The 15929-nt window shown below is 39.8% G+C and overlaps 2 protein-coding genes across 3 annotated transcripts in view; one reads left to right on the plus strand and one right to left on the minus strand.

Annotated features, from left to right (window-relative positions):
* Window positions 1-2058: 2058 nt before the first annotated feature.
* Window positions 2059-5888, minus strand: LOC129105527 (keratin, type I cytoskeletal 18-like). Of its 2 annotated transcripts, none has more exons than XR_008531827.1 (7): window positions 5352-5888; window positions 3984-4066; window positions 3520-3676; window positions 3254-3418; window positions 3031-3156; window positions 2489-2769; window positions 2059-2345 (listed from the first exon to the last, which is right to left on the minus strand). XR_008531827.1 is itself a non-coding variant. In XM_054616601.1 (7 exons), the coding sequence occupies exons 1-7, from the start codon at window positions 5796-5798 to the stop codon at window positions 2306-2308; spliced, it is 1239 nt and encodes a 412-aa protein (XP_054472576.1). In that variant the 5' UTR covers window positions 5799-5888; the 3' UTR covers window positions 2059-2305. The 2 variants fall into 2 exon arrangements, 1 of the variants encoding a protein (XP_054472576.1); XM_054616601.1 differs by having other exon boundaries at window positions 2549-2769.
* A 5671-nt stretch (window positions 5889-11559) lies between these two features.
* Window positions 11560-15929, plus strand: part of LOC129105166 (keratin, type II cytoskeletal 8-like) — a 6073-nt gene continuing 1703 nt past the window's right edge. Inside the window, exons 1-8 of the mRNA XM_054616051.1 lie at window positions 11560-12050; window positions 13662-13870; window positions 14186-14246; window positions 14390-14485; window positions 14615-14779; window positions 14913-15038; window positions 15205-15425; window positions 15550-15590. Of these exons, the coding sequence (XP_054472026.1) occupies window positions 11613-12050; window positions 13662-13870; window positions 14186-14246; window positions 14390-14485; window positions 14615-14779; window positions 14913-15038; window positions 15205-15425; window positions 15550-15590 (1357 nt within the window). The 5' untranslated portion in view covers window positions 11560-11612. The remainder of the gene's footprint in view (window positions 12051-13661; window positions 13871-14185; window positions 14247-14389; window positions 14486-14614; window positions 14780-14912; window positions 15039-15204; window positions 15426-15549; window positions 15591-15929) is intronic.

Below are 15929 nucleotides of genomic sequence, written 5' to 3' on the forward strand. Positions count from 1 at the left end.
TATAATTTAAATTATAATTTTCAAATATTGAATGTATTGGTTGCCGACACCATAAAGCACCGAACAGCAGCATATGCAGTTTTATTACAATAGGATAGATAAAATGTTTGCTACGGGTCCTAATTTAAAGAATCATAAATGATCAGGGTTAGGGGCTTCATTTTGAAGTAGACAAACACAAATGCAGCAGACAGATTTCCTCATGTGCTCTGTCTATTCTTGTTTAACACAATATTCAAAGTAACCATAACTTTCCTAAAATAATAATAATCTGTTTATTTCTACAGATGACATTAATTACAAAACAAATTTTGTTTTGAGAAGAAAAATGTTAAAATGTTGCGATCATGGTTGTTCCTTACAGCAGTTTATTCTTGGGCTCCCCAGGTACCCCAGTAGGTATAGTCCTTGTATGTTAAATATGTTGCTTATATAAGGGTTAAATCTTCATATTTATCAGAATCATTGTTTTTTCAAATACATGTACATATACAAGGAATTTGACTTTTTTCATTACTATTAGTTTACATACAGAGAAATAGACCTAACAGCTAAGAACAAGGACCACCAGAGCTGAGCAAATAAAGGTAAATAAATACTATTAAGTACACAATGTATATATATATATATATATATATATATATATATATATATATATATATAAATGAATATAAAAAGAACAAATGACGAACAACAAAAATAAGAAAATAAAATGTCTTTCAGTGTTTGTGTATGTCGTAAACCATACAAATTGTGCAAAGAAAAACTACTGAATGTTATTAAGATATAGTTGATACAGCAGGCAGGATTTATATCAATAGTGACAGTGCATTATGTACATGTTAAAAAAACCTGCATTGCAAACGGTACAAATGTAGGTTATAATGGTAGCAAGTGGATGTTATGGTGTGACAGGGTTATTGACAGTTTATGACTGATGCTGACTGTTGATCTGAGTGATACCCTGCAGGAAGAAACTGTTCTTGTGTCTGCCTGTTTTAGCACACAGTGTTCTGTATCACCTACAAGAGGGGGGAAGTTGGAACAGGTTGTGTCCAGGTTGTGAAGGGACTGAATTGATGATTCCCACCTGGCATCAATGATTTATCATATATGATAGTACTGTCACTTGTAGTCCTGTCCTGTTTGGTGGCGAAACCAAATCACACAGTGATAGATGTGCTGCATTGTTAATCCATGACGCATTATGTTTTATAAGTTCATCAAATGTGTTTTTATGTAAATCTCTATCTGGAAACTATTAACTAGCATACAGTTGACAACTGAATGCAATGGAGTAAAAGTAGTTCTTCCTCTGAAATTTAAGTATAAAGTAACATTACATGGAAATATTAAGTATCAGATACCTTTGTTACTTTCTACTGAGGGGTTTGAGTGTTCTGCTTTTCTTTTTTCGATAATTGGATAAGAACAGGATTTAAAAGGAATAAATCATTCAAATGTTAAGTTTAGGATATTATTAAAAGAGTGTTAACAAAGGTTGGCACTGTATTTCAAATTGCACTATTCATATTATAAACAAGCTGTACATGAATAGTTGATTGAGATCAAACCAGAGCTAAAAGGCCAGTTAATATTGTGCATTTGTCATTCTACCAGAAACAACACTCTAATGGAAATATAACATTAACCTGTGTGTGCTGGATGTGTTTTTACGTTAACATCAAAACAGATTTGTGTCTCCTGGCTTGTTTTGAAGTTTATCTGCCCTCCAGTGGCCGAACATCGATTAACTATACTTTAAGCATCCCGACTGCATGGAAGAATGAGCAAACAATAATACAAACATTGTTTTTCATAACTAAGCCAGCAATAAAATTGTGTAAATTGTCAGCCATTTGCCTTTTGGGGTGTGGTTATTTTGTGAACAGAAATTGTATAATCACTTTTCAATTGAATTCATATAATTCCCTTAGACTTATATAATAACAGGGGCTATATAGTGTGATTTATATCACAACAACGTATCACAAAACATCACATGCACGTTCTTACATCATGTTAAAAAGCAAAATGAACGACAAACATGACTGTGGGTCAATAAGTGGTTTTATTCATTTTCAGGCATTGGTTGCTTTTCAAATAGCCCTGCCTGTTTCACTATGGTTTGGTCAAATGCCTTTATTCAGAACTACTTAAATCATTTATGGTTTACAAAGAATGTGGTCTCTGTTCAAAATTGGCTTTGGATAATTGGACCAGCATGTATTTTTTTCCATAATGGATAGTTGTGGGGTTTTTTCTGCTTTCGTTGTTGAGATGGTCCCAGATTCTTTGTTCCAAATTAGCTTGCGGCCGCCAGCTCATCCAGTGCATCCTGGAGCCTGTGTAAAACACAAAGGAAACATTTTGACTTTCAAAAAATTCATGTTGAACTAGTCATGGTAGCTGACTGGAACTATTGCCTGGCTTTATGATGTGGTTGTACTTGACCATGCAAACCATGATAAGGGATTTTAGTATTCACCTCCACCACCATCAACACCTTGCCTGGATCTGTTTTTTTTCTCCACCACCTAATTCTTACTTGAAGTCTCCACCATCCATTAGATTCTTGTAAGTGCCAATCTCGGCCTCCAGTTTCATCTTCATGTTGAGCAGCGCCTCATACTCCTGGGTCTGATTCTGGATGTTTGCACGCAAGTTGGTCAGCTCCTCCTCCAGACGAATAATAATGCCGTTATATCTCTCCGTTTCCATGTTGTTTCGCTGCTCTGTGTTACGCAATGTGTCCTCTAAGGAGGCTTTCTAATAAAGGATCAAAAAAGGAGGAATCAAAAGTGTGCCAAATATGTTTTTATACAAGAAAATCTAATATAGGAAAACATGGTAAAGTTCCAACCTCTAAGAAAAAAAGGGTGTTAAGTAATGGTCATGGTATTTTAAAGAACAATATTGCAAACATATTTTATAATCTAATGAGCAGACCTGATTATTTAATACTTGTAATTAAAATGAAGATGAACGAAAAAATATTAAAAAACAAATGTTTGTAAAATGCATGCTTACTAAGTTTTGTTGGGATGCAAGTTCAATTTCCAGGGTCTGTATCTGTCTGGTTAAGTCACTCTTCTGCATTTGGGCTCCCTGGAGGGCTTCTGTGTTCTGTGATACCTCCACCTGTACATCCGCAATCTAAAAGGGAGATGGGGAAAGGGTATTAGCCAACAAACATGATAGTTTCTGTAAGAGTATTTATAAATGAATAACACCCTTTAAAATGATGCATCACCTGATTTTCATGCCACTGCTTAAGATCTTCTACGTTCTTCATGGCAAGCTTCTCATAGTTGCCCCTCACATCCGCCATGATCTGGGCCAGGTCCTGACCTTTGGGAGCGTCTACGTCCACTTGAACGCCTGACTGGGAGATCTGATTCCTCAGCTCCATCACCTCCTATAGCAGCAACAGCAAGAGAGAAATTAAGCAACACTTTCAAAGGTGTGTGACTCCAATACTAAAGTGCGTTGGTTGATCTGGATGTACTGTGAACTCACATTCTCATGGTTCTTCTTCAGGAAGGCGAGCTCCTCCCTGACAGATTCAATCTCACTTTCGATGTTCATCCTGGTCATGTTGGTGTCATCTATGAGTTTCTTTAGCCCAGCGATGTCAGCCTCAACAGACTGGCGGATTGCCATCTCATTGTCAAACCTGTAGGAGTTCACACAAACAAACTCTGTCACAGTTATCAGCTGTTATATCAGCTGTAATTCACATTGTGGTATATTGTATAAAATTACGAAACGGTATTACTGTAGTTTCAAAGAAGTACTTCAGATTTAAAGCTGTAGTTGCTCAAATCCTAATCTCAGATATTCTATATAATAGAACACATGCACTGTACAAACTCTGCACTGGTTTCTCTTTGCAAAGTCTATATCTTTTGACGCCAAAGCATTTCTGCCTTCCAGCAGGATGTATGAGTTTAACATATAAAACAACATGAATAACAACATACTTTACTTTGAAGTCGTCAGCAGCGAGACGGGCATTGTCGATCTGGAGCACATAACGAGCATTTTCCGCGATTTTATCGTATATCTGCAAAGGAAAAACAAACAAAGTTGTTTTTAAATTTGTTTTTTAGAAAGAACAGAATTGTTTAACGAAGCCCCTTCATTCAATGCTCCAATCCTGAGGTGCCATGAGATGGCAAGGTTTCGCACAGCTAGTACATTAAACATGTGATTTGAATCACTATTTCCCTGATGAAACAATAGAAACCTCAGAGTCAGATTACACACTCGGGCCACAACATGATTGAATCCATGGTAACATTCAGTGAAAGAAGGAACCACAAACTGAAGGACAGGAAAAGAGGATGTTCCCGTGCCAGAACAGAATCTGGTTTGTTTTAGCATTGTTGGAACCAAGGGTTTCCTGTCTCAATAACTCATACAGAGAGTTTTTTTTTTCTCCAATTCTCACTCAGATGCACTGTCTCAGTCTCTCATTTTCTTTGTAGGTATCATTTTGTGTTTATGTGTGCAGAGATTGCAAAATTCTTTCTGCGTGAGTGTTTCTGAGTTTATAATCTAAACAGCCTCAGAGGAAAGGGGGAATACTTGTGCCTTTATGTATGGAGAAAGACAAAGGGCCACCATCAGTGTGTCATTTTGTGACATCCAAGATCTTGGGACTGTAGAAGAATGTGACATTTGACTCTGCAGACTGGAGCTGATTGTTATACAACCAGTGCACTCACACGCATCTGTGTGCACACACACACACCCACGCTGGCAGTCTGAGATCCTTTGTGTGTGTGTGTGTGTGTGTGTCATTACCACACATCTGTTTCACATTGAGGCCCTCCTACACCAGAGAATGCTTGTAGAATCACAAATTACAAGCAGAACCATTTGGAAATGCTTTTGTCTGCTGAAAGTTTGTTAGAGAGCTTTTCAGTCTGTCTCTCATGATCATGCCCTCGTGTTGGTGATTCATCAGAGGAAGTTCTGGACAGTTTGTGGCACAAACAAGTTTTATGGGGGAGGGTTAGAGCTCAGCAACCACACCCTTCATTCTCTTGGGAAAAACCTTTTGAAAACCTACAAAGAAAATGCTGCCGGTGTCCGTATGAATATTCTCAATCTTAATTTGTAATCTAAGAAAACAAAATGAATAATAAATACACTGATAAAAGTTACTGACACAAGTAGGTTTGAATCATACCATCATGTGCACCCATTAAGCATTTAAACACTTATATCCCAGTCTCCTCTGTCATCGTCTGTCTCACCTAGCTGTGTCAAAGACATCAACCAACATGCTTTTTTTTCTAGTTTTCAACATTTCACACTCGGTCAGCATTCAGTGTCACGCTTACCTCTTTGCGTAGGTCGTCTATGATGGGTTCATACTTGCTGTAGTCTCTCATGTTGGGCCCTCCCTTCTCAATAGCCTCCATGATCCTCATCTCCAGCTCATTGTTGGCCTGTTCCAGGTTCCTCACCGTCTCCAGGTAGTTGGCGAGGCGGTCGTTCAGGTTCTGCATGGCTCCCCTCTCGTTGCCCATGATCCCAGCACCGGCACCACCACCAGTTGAAAAGGATGCACCGGCACTACCAAAACCAGAACCTGCACCCATACCACCCGACATTCCACTGCTCAGCTTGTAGGCAGAGGAAGAAGAGGTCATCGGGGCACCAGAACGCAGGGCAGACACAGAGACAGAAGAAACGCGGGAGCCCATTCCACCAGCACCGCCATAGATGCTGGCAGAACTATACTTGGGTGCGGAGCGAGGCTGAATGGTGGTTCTTCTGAAGCTCATTTTGGAGAAGTTTTTGACACTGCCGAGAATGAAGTGAAAAAGGAGATGTGGAGACTCACCGCTGGCCTGCTTAGAAAGTGACGCTGGCAGCAGAAATTTGGAAACTTATACTCCTGCTTTTCTCCCTCAATCACAGCTGGTCTCTCAGACCCTGCCCACTTTAACATCACCCTAGTCATCCTTTCCTGCTCCCCCTCCCTGCTCTCCCGTGCTCTCATTCACCCACATGTTCCCCTTTTTAACAGACAATGTATTTTCTGTTTCCAAGGAAATGTTTGATGCATTTTTCAAAACAAACATTCACATTTGAAGAACCAGAGTAAATGTATTTGATCGAACTATAGAGATCACATAAACTACACTTCCCAACAAATGACAGAAAGCAGTAAGAGACATGTTGTCCAGTGTAAAGTACATGCTCTAACTGGAATACAGTTAAAGCTAAAGGTTAAAGGGTAAAATATATTTTTAAAAATGAAGTTTACTCTGGAAGCATGCAACCGAATTCCTTTGGTTTGCCTATAAAAGGCATACTGTCTACCATTTGCTGCATAGTTTCTAAGTTTGTGGTCAGCCTTGCCCCCAAAATAAACATATTTTGACTACCTTCTTATCTAGACTTAACTGAAAGTGTGATACAAGAAGCAGCTGCATTGCTGCTTCTTGTATCACACTTGTAGCTTAAACAAATGGGGGAGGGCAGGGGTTATATTTCTTTACTGGTTTCTACACTTGAAGTACAAAATTAAGTAGTGGCACTGAAATGTTTGTCAGAGGAGCTTCGGTCAGAAAGCTCCTAATAATAAAAAGTGAACTGATTTACTGATAAACAAAGTTTCTATCACAATCACATTTCAATACAAACAATAGGGTAAACAGTATTAACAATGAATACGCCATACTGTAAGAAGAAACCTAAGGACACCCAAGCTTTAATTATACCCAGAGTACACAAGAAGGGATGAGACGCCAAAAGAATGAAAGTAAGCTAATAGCCCATTGTTCAGAGTACAATCAAAAGGAAAGAAAAGCTGTCCTCAGTAGGCGATTATCTGCTCAAATCAGCTCTGTTGAGAATATTGAACAAATGTCTTTGAAGCCCGGTGTGTCATGAGAACTGCATTTGATATTTCAGTAACATATATCCTTTGTGAACCACAGGAGAAAAAGAAAAACACAGAACCACAAAACTGTGGCCACGTTCAATAAGGATTCTTTTCACTTTTACTCATCTGAAAATGATGTTTTTTGCATCACCAATTGCCATAGAGCCTAAAGTCCCTGGTAACTACACAATTGGAATGAAACTCTATCAAAAAATCAGGAAAGAAACTGGATTATTTTCCAAAAAAACAAGCTGCAATGTGCATTGTTTTAGCAGGACCTTGGAAATGTTCATATGGGCAAAACTTGTGGCATGAGCGGATATCCCACTGGACCCCAGAGAACTGGATAATAAAACCTTAAACCACCCCGGGGAAACTGGCAAAGGCTCAAACCCCCTCCTGAGCTTCATTCAACCTAGTTCTTTTCTTTCCTGATCTTACCTCACCTTCATGGTTGATCAAGTTTCAGTGTTTCTCACACTTAACTTCAGCCCCTTGCTGTACATTTATTTACTAATTTATTTTTGCAGTACTCATAAGAACAGGGAAAACAGCATAAAGAGAACAGCAAGCAACAAAAAAGCGAAGGAAACACCTATTAGTCTGGCCTGTGACGAGGACAGGCAGATAAAAAGAGGAACGATGAATTAAATCAGCATGACTCATACCCCATGACCGTTTCTCCGCTGTCTTGTTTGTTTGAATGTGTGTTGGCAACATTTTGCTTCGCCTGCCCGGGGACAGATGAAAATCAAGAAATTGACAAATAAAACCAAGAACAAACCAATAGTTTTATATAACATATCTAGTATATTGGATATTTGTGGCACATATCCTGTGTTCATATGAGGATTTTTTCCTGTGAATTAAAACTCTGGAGATTTCATTTACCCACATGTAACAATCTGATCTGAATTGCACACCAGATAAGAGAGGGAAAAAAGCAGAGAAAAGAGGACAAGCCAAAGTCTGCGAGTCATACTAACACACAGCAGGAATCTGGAAACTACTACAGCAGTTTATGTGCTTCCCGAATCTTGGACAACGCTCCGATTATTACTGCTTTCGGTTAAACGCAGCCTTGAATGACCTTCGCTTCATTGCTTCTTTGGTTTCCTTTTGCCAAGCTGCAGTGCAGAATGAGAGCTTTCACATGCTTATATACAAAGTCAAAAATATGTATTTGCATAGATGCATATGCATATTTATGCATATGTTTGTGTGCATCCTGACAGATGAATGAAGGAATGCACGTGAGTGTGATACACTCTCACACACTCACTTTCTAACATCCTCCCTTCCTGTCATGATCACTTCCTTATTGACTAACACAAGATGATCAAAAGACACCAAAAGAGAAAATTTGTTCATCTTTTTTTATGGATATCTATATTCCCGTTTTATGGCCACGATTGTCAACAAAGTGTTTGGGGGTCACACTTCAGAGGTTAGCGAAATATGTCGACTAAGAGTCATTTTCCCTGTGGGATGTCATGTCCATTTCTAGCACATAGACATTTCACAGGAAGACATAAAAAAACTGTGATATGACTGTTACGGCGGTGAGTCACCTATGCTCCTAATTCTCATTTGGGCACAAATGAGTAATTTCATTTAAGGAATGAGATAAAAGATTGTCTTTTAAAAATGTAAAGTTGGAGGTAGGCTACTCGTACTTTACTTACGTATTTCCATTTATGCTCCTTTTATTCTATTCCACTACATTTCAGAGGCAAATATTGTACTTTTTCCTCCTCATTTATTTGATAACTTGTTTTTTTTTTTTAAATAAGGCTCTTGGGTCCCAAATATCACCCTCACTGTGGTGCTAGAGGAAAAATCTTGGAGTCACCAAAGTCAGTAGATTTCATCTATGCAAACTATGAATGTTGTTGCCTTAACAGCAAATTTGCTGTTAATCCATTTATAAAATTTGCTGGGAGTTTCCCATTCTGAAAAGTTCTGCCTCTAGCTAATCTGCCACACCCAACCCATGGATCAAATTTCATGCAGCAGATAAGCACATGGTCAATGAGGAACAGTGATGATACCATGTGACCAAATCATGCCACACCTCCTGTGCAATTCCTAGGCTTAAAGTGCACACTTCCATCTTTCAGTCACCAGGGGGCATGAGTCTCACGGCAAACAAACCATGTGCGAGTAGAGGGAAGAAGCCTTTAGAACTGAATGTTCTGTTTCTCCCTGACTTGTTCCAAAGAGTACATGTGTGTTCCCATTGTTCAACTCCATGCACCATGCACAGATTTCCTACAAATCTGTGCTGGAGCCTCTGTTTGAACATGCATCACAGGGTGAGGCAGGAAGGGAGTTTTATAACTGATTTTACTGTTCCTAACTGCAAAGTCCAACTTCAAGACCAGAAACTGATGCCATAATGTCTTAAGAAACATTCAGGCTAATATAGTACTTGTCTTTGCCTTTGAATTCATTTCCTGCATAAACCTGCATTACTTTTTCCTCAATTCCAGCCCTTAAATTGAGTCTAATTTTCTATTGTTTATATTGTTCATAAAGCACTGCATGCATCAAGTTTATTGTAACTACATTATACTGTAAAGGTGCATGCAGGATGGAAGTCATCCAGCCTGCTTAAGATTACTCTACACCATCCCGGGCCATTCTCACAGAACATCTCAGTCAATATGTCATTCGTTTTGAAATAGGTTTGTTAACTTTGCTAATTGTATTCTCATACCCCCCACTTGCTCATCTTTCCCCCCCACCCCTCCTCTCTGTCTTGTAGCATGTACGTGTTTCTCTCAGCACATTCCTGACTCAGCGTGTCATATAGCAGCTTCGTACAAACTAAAACATCACTGGCCTCTTAAATGATTAAGGTCAGAGGGTTAGTTTCTTAAATTACCCTTCATACTTCCTTCATGCAGAAAGAATTATCTTATCTGAAGGAAGGAGATTTAATTTAATCATGTTTATGTCATCAAACGTGATATAAATGCAGCTCTGTTCATTGGTTGGTGTCTTTTTTGGCGAGGCTGAGTTAATGAAACAGCAAAAACTGGTTGACTTGTACATATATGGTTGCCTCCAAGTTTAGCACAGCAGCTCCATTGTGAAGAGTCACGTCACTGTTTGAGACGAGCCAAGCGAAATGTGCATTTTTCTGATTGGTCCAAAGCCTGAAACTCTCAGGTTGTTAAGATATAATTTCCACCACATGTGCATCCCTTCGAGATTCTTGGCTGGTAAATAGTCGCGGTCTTTTCATAACCATATAACACCTTAAAAACAAAAGAGAAGGGTTGTTGTGAAAATATTCATTGAGAGAGCAAGGGGTTTATTCTGGTAAAAAATAGGCAACAGTCATCAAACTGCCCAGGAAAGATCATGAGTCATAAATCGTGACAAATGAATCATGATTTCCACAGTTTGAAATTATGGTTGGGGTTCATGTTTTAAATAAAACTGTCATGAAATGATAAGGCCATACCAAAAATACAATCTATCAATCAATCTATCTATCTATCTATCTATCTATCTATCTATCTATCTATCTATCTATCTATCTATCTATCTATCTATCTATCTATCTATCTATCTATCTATCTATCTATCTATCTATCTATCTATCTATCTATCTATCTATCTATCTAGTATTTTTATGATGTGTTCTATGGGTGGGGGGAAGCTGTATGAGACTAAGTGGGGTTAAGAAAAAGACAAACTCTGTTTACTCTTCACTTTGCTGATATGGAAGGAATGTTAACCAATAGTCCCTGTGTGTGTGTGTGTGTGTGTGTGTGTGTGTGTGTGTGTGTGTGTGTGTGTGTGTGTGTGTGTGTGTGTGTGTGTGTGTGTGTGTGTGTGTGTGTGTGTGTGTGTGTGTGTGCATTGCCTGTCCATCGATCACAGCTGATAATGAAAACAACAGGCTTTTTTACTTTGAAGTTTGAGATGGTACCTGTAAATGTCTAACGTTAACCCTTTGCTATTTCAATATTTTTTTGTAAAGTAATTAATACTTATTGCAAGAATATGAGGCAACATGTCTGCTCAAAAACACTTTAGATATAGATAGTGGAATATATTCAGTGGGTAAGTCTTGTTCTCCCACAATTATGAGTCATACAGTCACGTAGCCCACAAAGCACATCACACTGGACACCCACAATTAACTTCGCAATATGTCACATCTATGAGAACTGTTGTAAAGTAGAAGAGGAGGTCATAAAATGATGTGCCTGTTCATTATACCCGAGGTTTGACTTTATATTCTGGTGCTGGATGAGTGTGTGCGTGTGTGTGTGTGCGTGTGGTTGTGTACAGATGATACAACTAAGATGTACAGTAAAGTAAAGTTTAATTTCATGAATGCAAAATAGGTTGGCAGTGTTTGTAACTATTATGTAAAGCAATGCCATGTTTTCAGTTTGGAAACAGAAAGGTCTTCCTGTTTTTCTGCAGCAGCTTTATAGAAACTGGCAAAGTGACTATTATGTAATTCTTGTGCTCTCTCCAACACACTAAATGTGATTTTCTTCCCTGACATTCCCTCATCCTTCACTCCCCTGCCGAGGTTACCAGCCAATCGCATCTCAGCTGGGTCCCTCCCCTGCTCTGATAAATAGCACTGGGGATCAGGGAGGGTCTGTCTGCCTGACTCTCCTTCCCTCTGCAGAGTCTCTCCTCTCACACCACCCCAGTGCTTCGGACTCCCTCTGTGAGCATGTCTATCAGAGCCACCAACTACTCCACTATGTCCTCCTCCAGGGGCCCATCCCAGTGCTTCAGCAGCCGCTCCTTCTCCGGCTACGGTGGCCAGGGTGGTGGCAGGCAGAGCTACGCTGTCCGCAGCTCCTATGGGGGATTGGGCAGCAGTGGTGCTTCTGTGGGTGCTGGGGGGTTTAAAGTGGGCGGTGGGTATATTGTTGGGGGGTCTGGACAAAGAGGAGGTGGAGTAGACTTTGGCTATATGGGCTTTGGTGGGGGTATGGGAGGTGGCATGGCCAATGACATGGTGGCCCCCATCACTGCGGTGACGGTGAACAAGAACCTGCTGGCCCCCCTGAACCTGGAGATTGACCCCAACATCCAAGTGGTCCGCACCCAGGAAAAGGAGCAGATCAAGACCCTCAACAACCGCTTTGCTTCCTTCATTGACAAGGTCAGTCAACTCAGGACTGAGATGAGATATTAAAGATAAACACTGTTGTCCTAGCAGGACTTTGTTTCTTTTATGACATAAAAATTATATAAATTGCAACAAACAGCACACACAGTTTATCGCTAAATAGGTTTTTGACTGTTTGGATAAAGCTATAAATTCAAAACATAGTAGAAACATTTCTCAGAAACTTCTGAGGAAATTAGTGTATTGCAAGCAAAAATAGCTTAAGGTGAAAGAGGACTGATTTCACAATAACGATTCGTCCTGTGAAAGCTATATAACAATATAACGTCTGCTAAAAGCCATGCACGGTGATACTATGGAGGATACAGGCTGTTTGGAGTAATGGCATAGCTTCCTCACCTGTTTTCACTCTCAGGTGAGATCCAATAAGAGGATCAACCTGGATACAGAGTACATTGGGCTGGGATGAAGTGCAGAATTTTTTTGCTTGAAGGGCTACATTCCAATATGAGCAAAATCCTGCAAAAGGAGATTTAGTGGTTATGAAAGTAGTGCCATGTGTGCTCTTGCATTATTGTTTTGCAAAATCATATGTGTTGTTTTATTTTTTAATTAAATTTACTGAATAATCACAGCCTGTACAAACACCTACAGAAGAAAAAAAGAGTGGGCGTGGTCGATGGAGAAGCTTATAGAGCGGAGTAGATCACTAAAATAAAAAAATTCAACAGAACACTATCAGTGATCTGGACACTGCCCACTTCATAAGGCTTTATTATAGTCATTAAAGCAATTTTCTTGACGGAAGCATAAATCATCGTAATTCGACCACTATCAAAAAAAGATGACTGAACCTGTTATCTAACAGACAGAAGCTTGCTCTCCTAACTACCTGAGATTGATTAGGTTCTTTAGTCATCGCCCATTGTGACATTCTTGTTTAAGGAGGCCCCCCGCAGCAGTTAGGATGGAAGTGAAGCTGTAAATCAGTCACCCTGAGACAAATTCTTCAGATCGTAAAACAAAGCTTGCATACCATCTTGATATGGCACACACTCACGCAGAGCTGTGTGTCTCTCATAATGTTTGCAGAGTGGTAGTGGGACCCCACCCTGCACTAGATGCTCAACAGAAGAGTTGTAAGTGGGAAACTGGGACACAGTGCCTTTTTGTGTCGAAAAGTTGCCCAATGGCTGAGAAATGAATGAGGAGTAACTGATGTGACATTAAAAGTGTGTTGAAGGTGGAAGAAGCTCAATAAGTCTTTTTTTTTCAGTCAGTCTTCATTTTGTTCAGCAATCTAGGTGAAAAGATTCACATTGTTTAAGTATTGCCCACCTTCTCTTTACATGCATTCTTTCTCTGTCCACACTACACACACACACACACACACACACACACACACACACACACACACACACACACACACACACACACACACACACACACACACACACACACACACACACACACACACACACACTTCACTGATCACCACACGTTAACACATCATCATAGTTATGTATTTTGTTTTTGCATGAGAAAACAAGTAGCAAATATTATTATCATCTTCCCATCTTTAGCCATCAAGTTTCTGAATATTTACCTCCTCTCTATTGATCATTCATTTTCCTATGTCTGCAGGTACGCTTCCTAGAACAGCAGAACAAAATGCTGGAGACCAAGTGGAAACTTGTGCAGGAACAGACTACTTCTTGCTCAAACATCGATGCCATGTTTGAAGCCTACATTGCCAACTTGCGTAAGCAGCTAGACAACTTGGGTCATGAAAAAGTCAAACTTGAGTCCGACCTGCATCACATGACGGGCCTGGTTCAGGACTTCAAAAACAAGTGAGTGGGGTGGAGGATTTCAACCTTCAGTTTTACCCTTACCCTTATAACTACTTGTACATTAAAACAGCTGCTTGTCATGACACACCTCAGACTGTGCTGTCCCCCTCGACTCTCATTTTGACATCTTTCAGCTCAACTGTACAGTTTTGGTTCACTCTCACAGCTCTTATTTAAGTCGCAGCACGCAGATGTTTTTTTCCACTGACATGGAAGCAACTTTCAGCAAAAACCTATAATACTCACTGTATGCAAACTTTACATACAACTCTAATATAAAGGCTTATCTTACAGTAAAATAATCATTTTTTCCAGGTATGAGGATGAGATCAACAAGCGCAATGAGTGTGAAAACAGCTTTGTCCTCATTAAGAAGGTCAGTTTAGGTCCAACATAGTGTTGATCTTGAATCTGTAATAAGCCTTTGGGCAGAACAGGCCCTCACAATGGTCATTTGTACCTCAGGGCCGGGGCTGCATGCAATAATGACTATTCTCATTGTGGTCTTTTCCTGTGCAGGACACTGATGCAGCCTATATGAACAAAGTGGAGCTGGAAGCCAAAGTGGATGGGCTGTCTGATGAGATTGAGTTCCTGAGGCAGCTCTATGATACAGTAATCACCTTATTTCACTTTTCAGTGGCACACAAATTAATAGTTGATTTAGCCATATGTCACCTTAAAACAAAGAGCATTTTCAAGTCCATTTTTTCTCTGCTCATATTTTTGTTTTATCCTGTGTAGGAAATCCATGAGCTGCAGAGCCAGATCAAGGACACATCTGTTGTGGTGGAGATGGACAACAGCCGTAACCTTGACATGGACGCCATCGTTGCAGAAGTCCGTGCTCAGTATGAAGACATCGCCAACCGTAGCAGAGCCGAGGCTGAGTCATGGTACAAGACAAAGGTGAGACCACTAGTCATGTCAAATAAAAATGTGCCTAAGAATGTGGCTGAAATCAAACATCAACAACTAAACCATACCTAGATTCAATGGTGCATTTTGATGTGTCAGTGTGACTTGTACCTGTCTATAACAGTATGAAGAGATGCAGCAGTCAGCAGGTAAATATGGTGATGACCTGAAGTCAACCAAAGCTGAGATGGCTGACATGAACCGCAGGATAATGAGGCTGCAGTCTGAAATCGACATGGTTAAAGCACAGGTGAGTATTTAAATTTTGTTTATTTATACACATTTTACTTTCTTTTATGTCTTTGATTTGATAACGTCTTTACTGCTGAATATTCAGCAATAAATCAGGGATCTTATTAAGACTATAGGATGTTTGTACTACACTTCACTCTCTGCCTTTTCTCCCCTACTCTTAGCGTAACAGTTTGGAAGCTCAAATCGCAGAGGCTGAGGAGCGTGGTGAGATGGCAGTGAAGGATGCTAAACTCCGCATCAGAGACCTGGAGGAAGCACTCCAGAGAGCCAAGCAGGACATGGCCAATCAGGTCCGACAGTACCAGGAACTGATGAATTTGAAGCTGGCTCTGGACATTGAGATTGCCACCTACAGGAAGCTGCTGGAAGGAGAGGAGTACAGGTAAAATGTTGCTGTGAAAGCACCACCTTGTGGAGGTGATGAGAAATATCTGTTTGCATGAATATCATTGTAGATATCTGATGGTATTCTACTTTCTCCCATCATTTTCTGTTTTTCTCTACAGGTTAGCGACTGGAATCAAGACCAATATATCCAAGCAGACTTGTAAGTTTATGTTCTACCTTGGTACAAAAAACAAAAAAAAGATCACATATTCTAAGTCAGACAGGATCAATCATGTTCATTGATTTTTGGCAACAAAATAAGTCAAGGGAAGCTACAGTTTTTAAGCCATTGTTTTGATGTATTGTTGGAAACAGAAGCCAGATTTTGAGGCTAGGCCCGGATGGCCAGACTGTGGCCCGCTGTGATTTTATTAAAAACAAACCACGACTTATATGACTTGAGCATATTTCCTATGAATATCACTGTATGTACATTGTCCATCATAGTTTAAACACTAGATTTGGACTTAATTTAGTGAAATTATATTATATTTTAGAA

This window comes from Anoplopoma fimbria, chromosome 17 (assembly GCF_027596085.1).
Source record: "Anoplopoma fimbria isolate UVic2021 breed Golden Eagle Sablefish chromosome 17, Afim_UVic_2022, whole genome shotgun sequence".
NCBI lineage: Eukaryota > Metazoa > Chordata > Actinopteri > Perciformes > Anoplopomatidae > Anoplopoma > Anoplopoma fimbria.

Bases quoted from the DNA above. Each gene is read 5' to 3' on its own strand.
- LOC129105527 (XM_054616601.1), bottom strand. From the start codon at position 5,798: ATGAGCTTCAGAAGAACCACCATTCAGCCTCGCTCCGCACCCAAGTAT. The intron at 3,677-3,983 runs GTATGTTGTTAT...GAACTCCTACAG, and splicing joins GCTGACGACTTCAAAGTAAA to GTTTGACAATGAGATGGCAA. The intron at 2,346-2,548 runs GTAAGAATTAGG...TGTTTTACACAG, and splicing joins ATGGATGGTGGAGACTTCAA to GCTCCAGGATGCACTGGATG.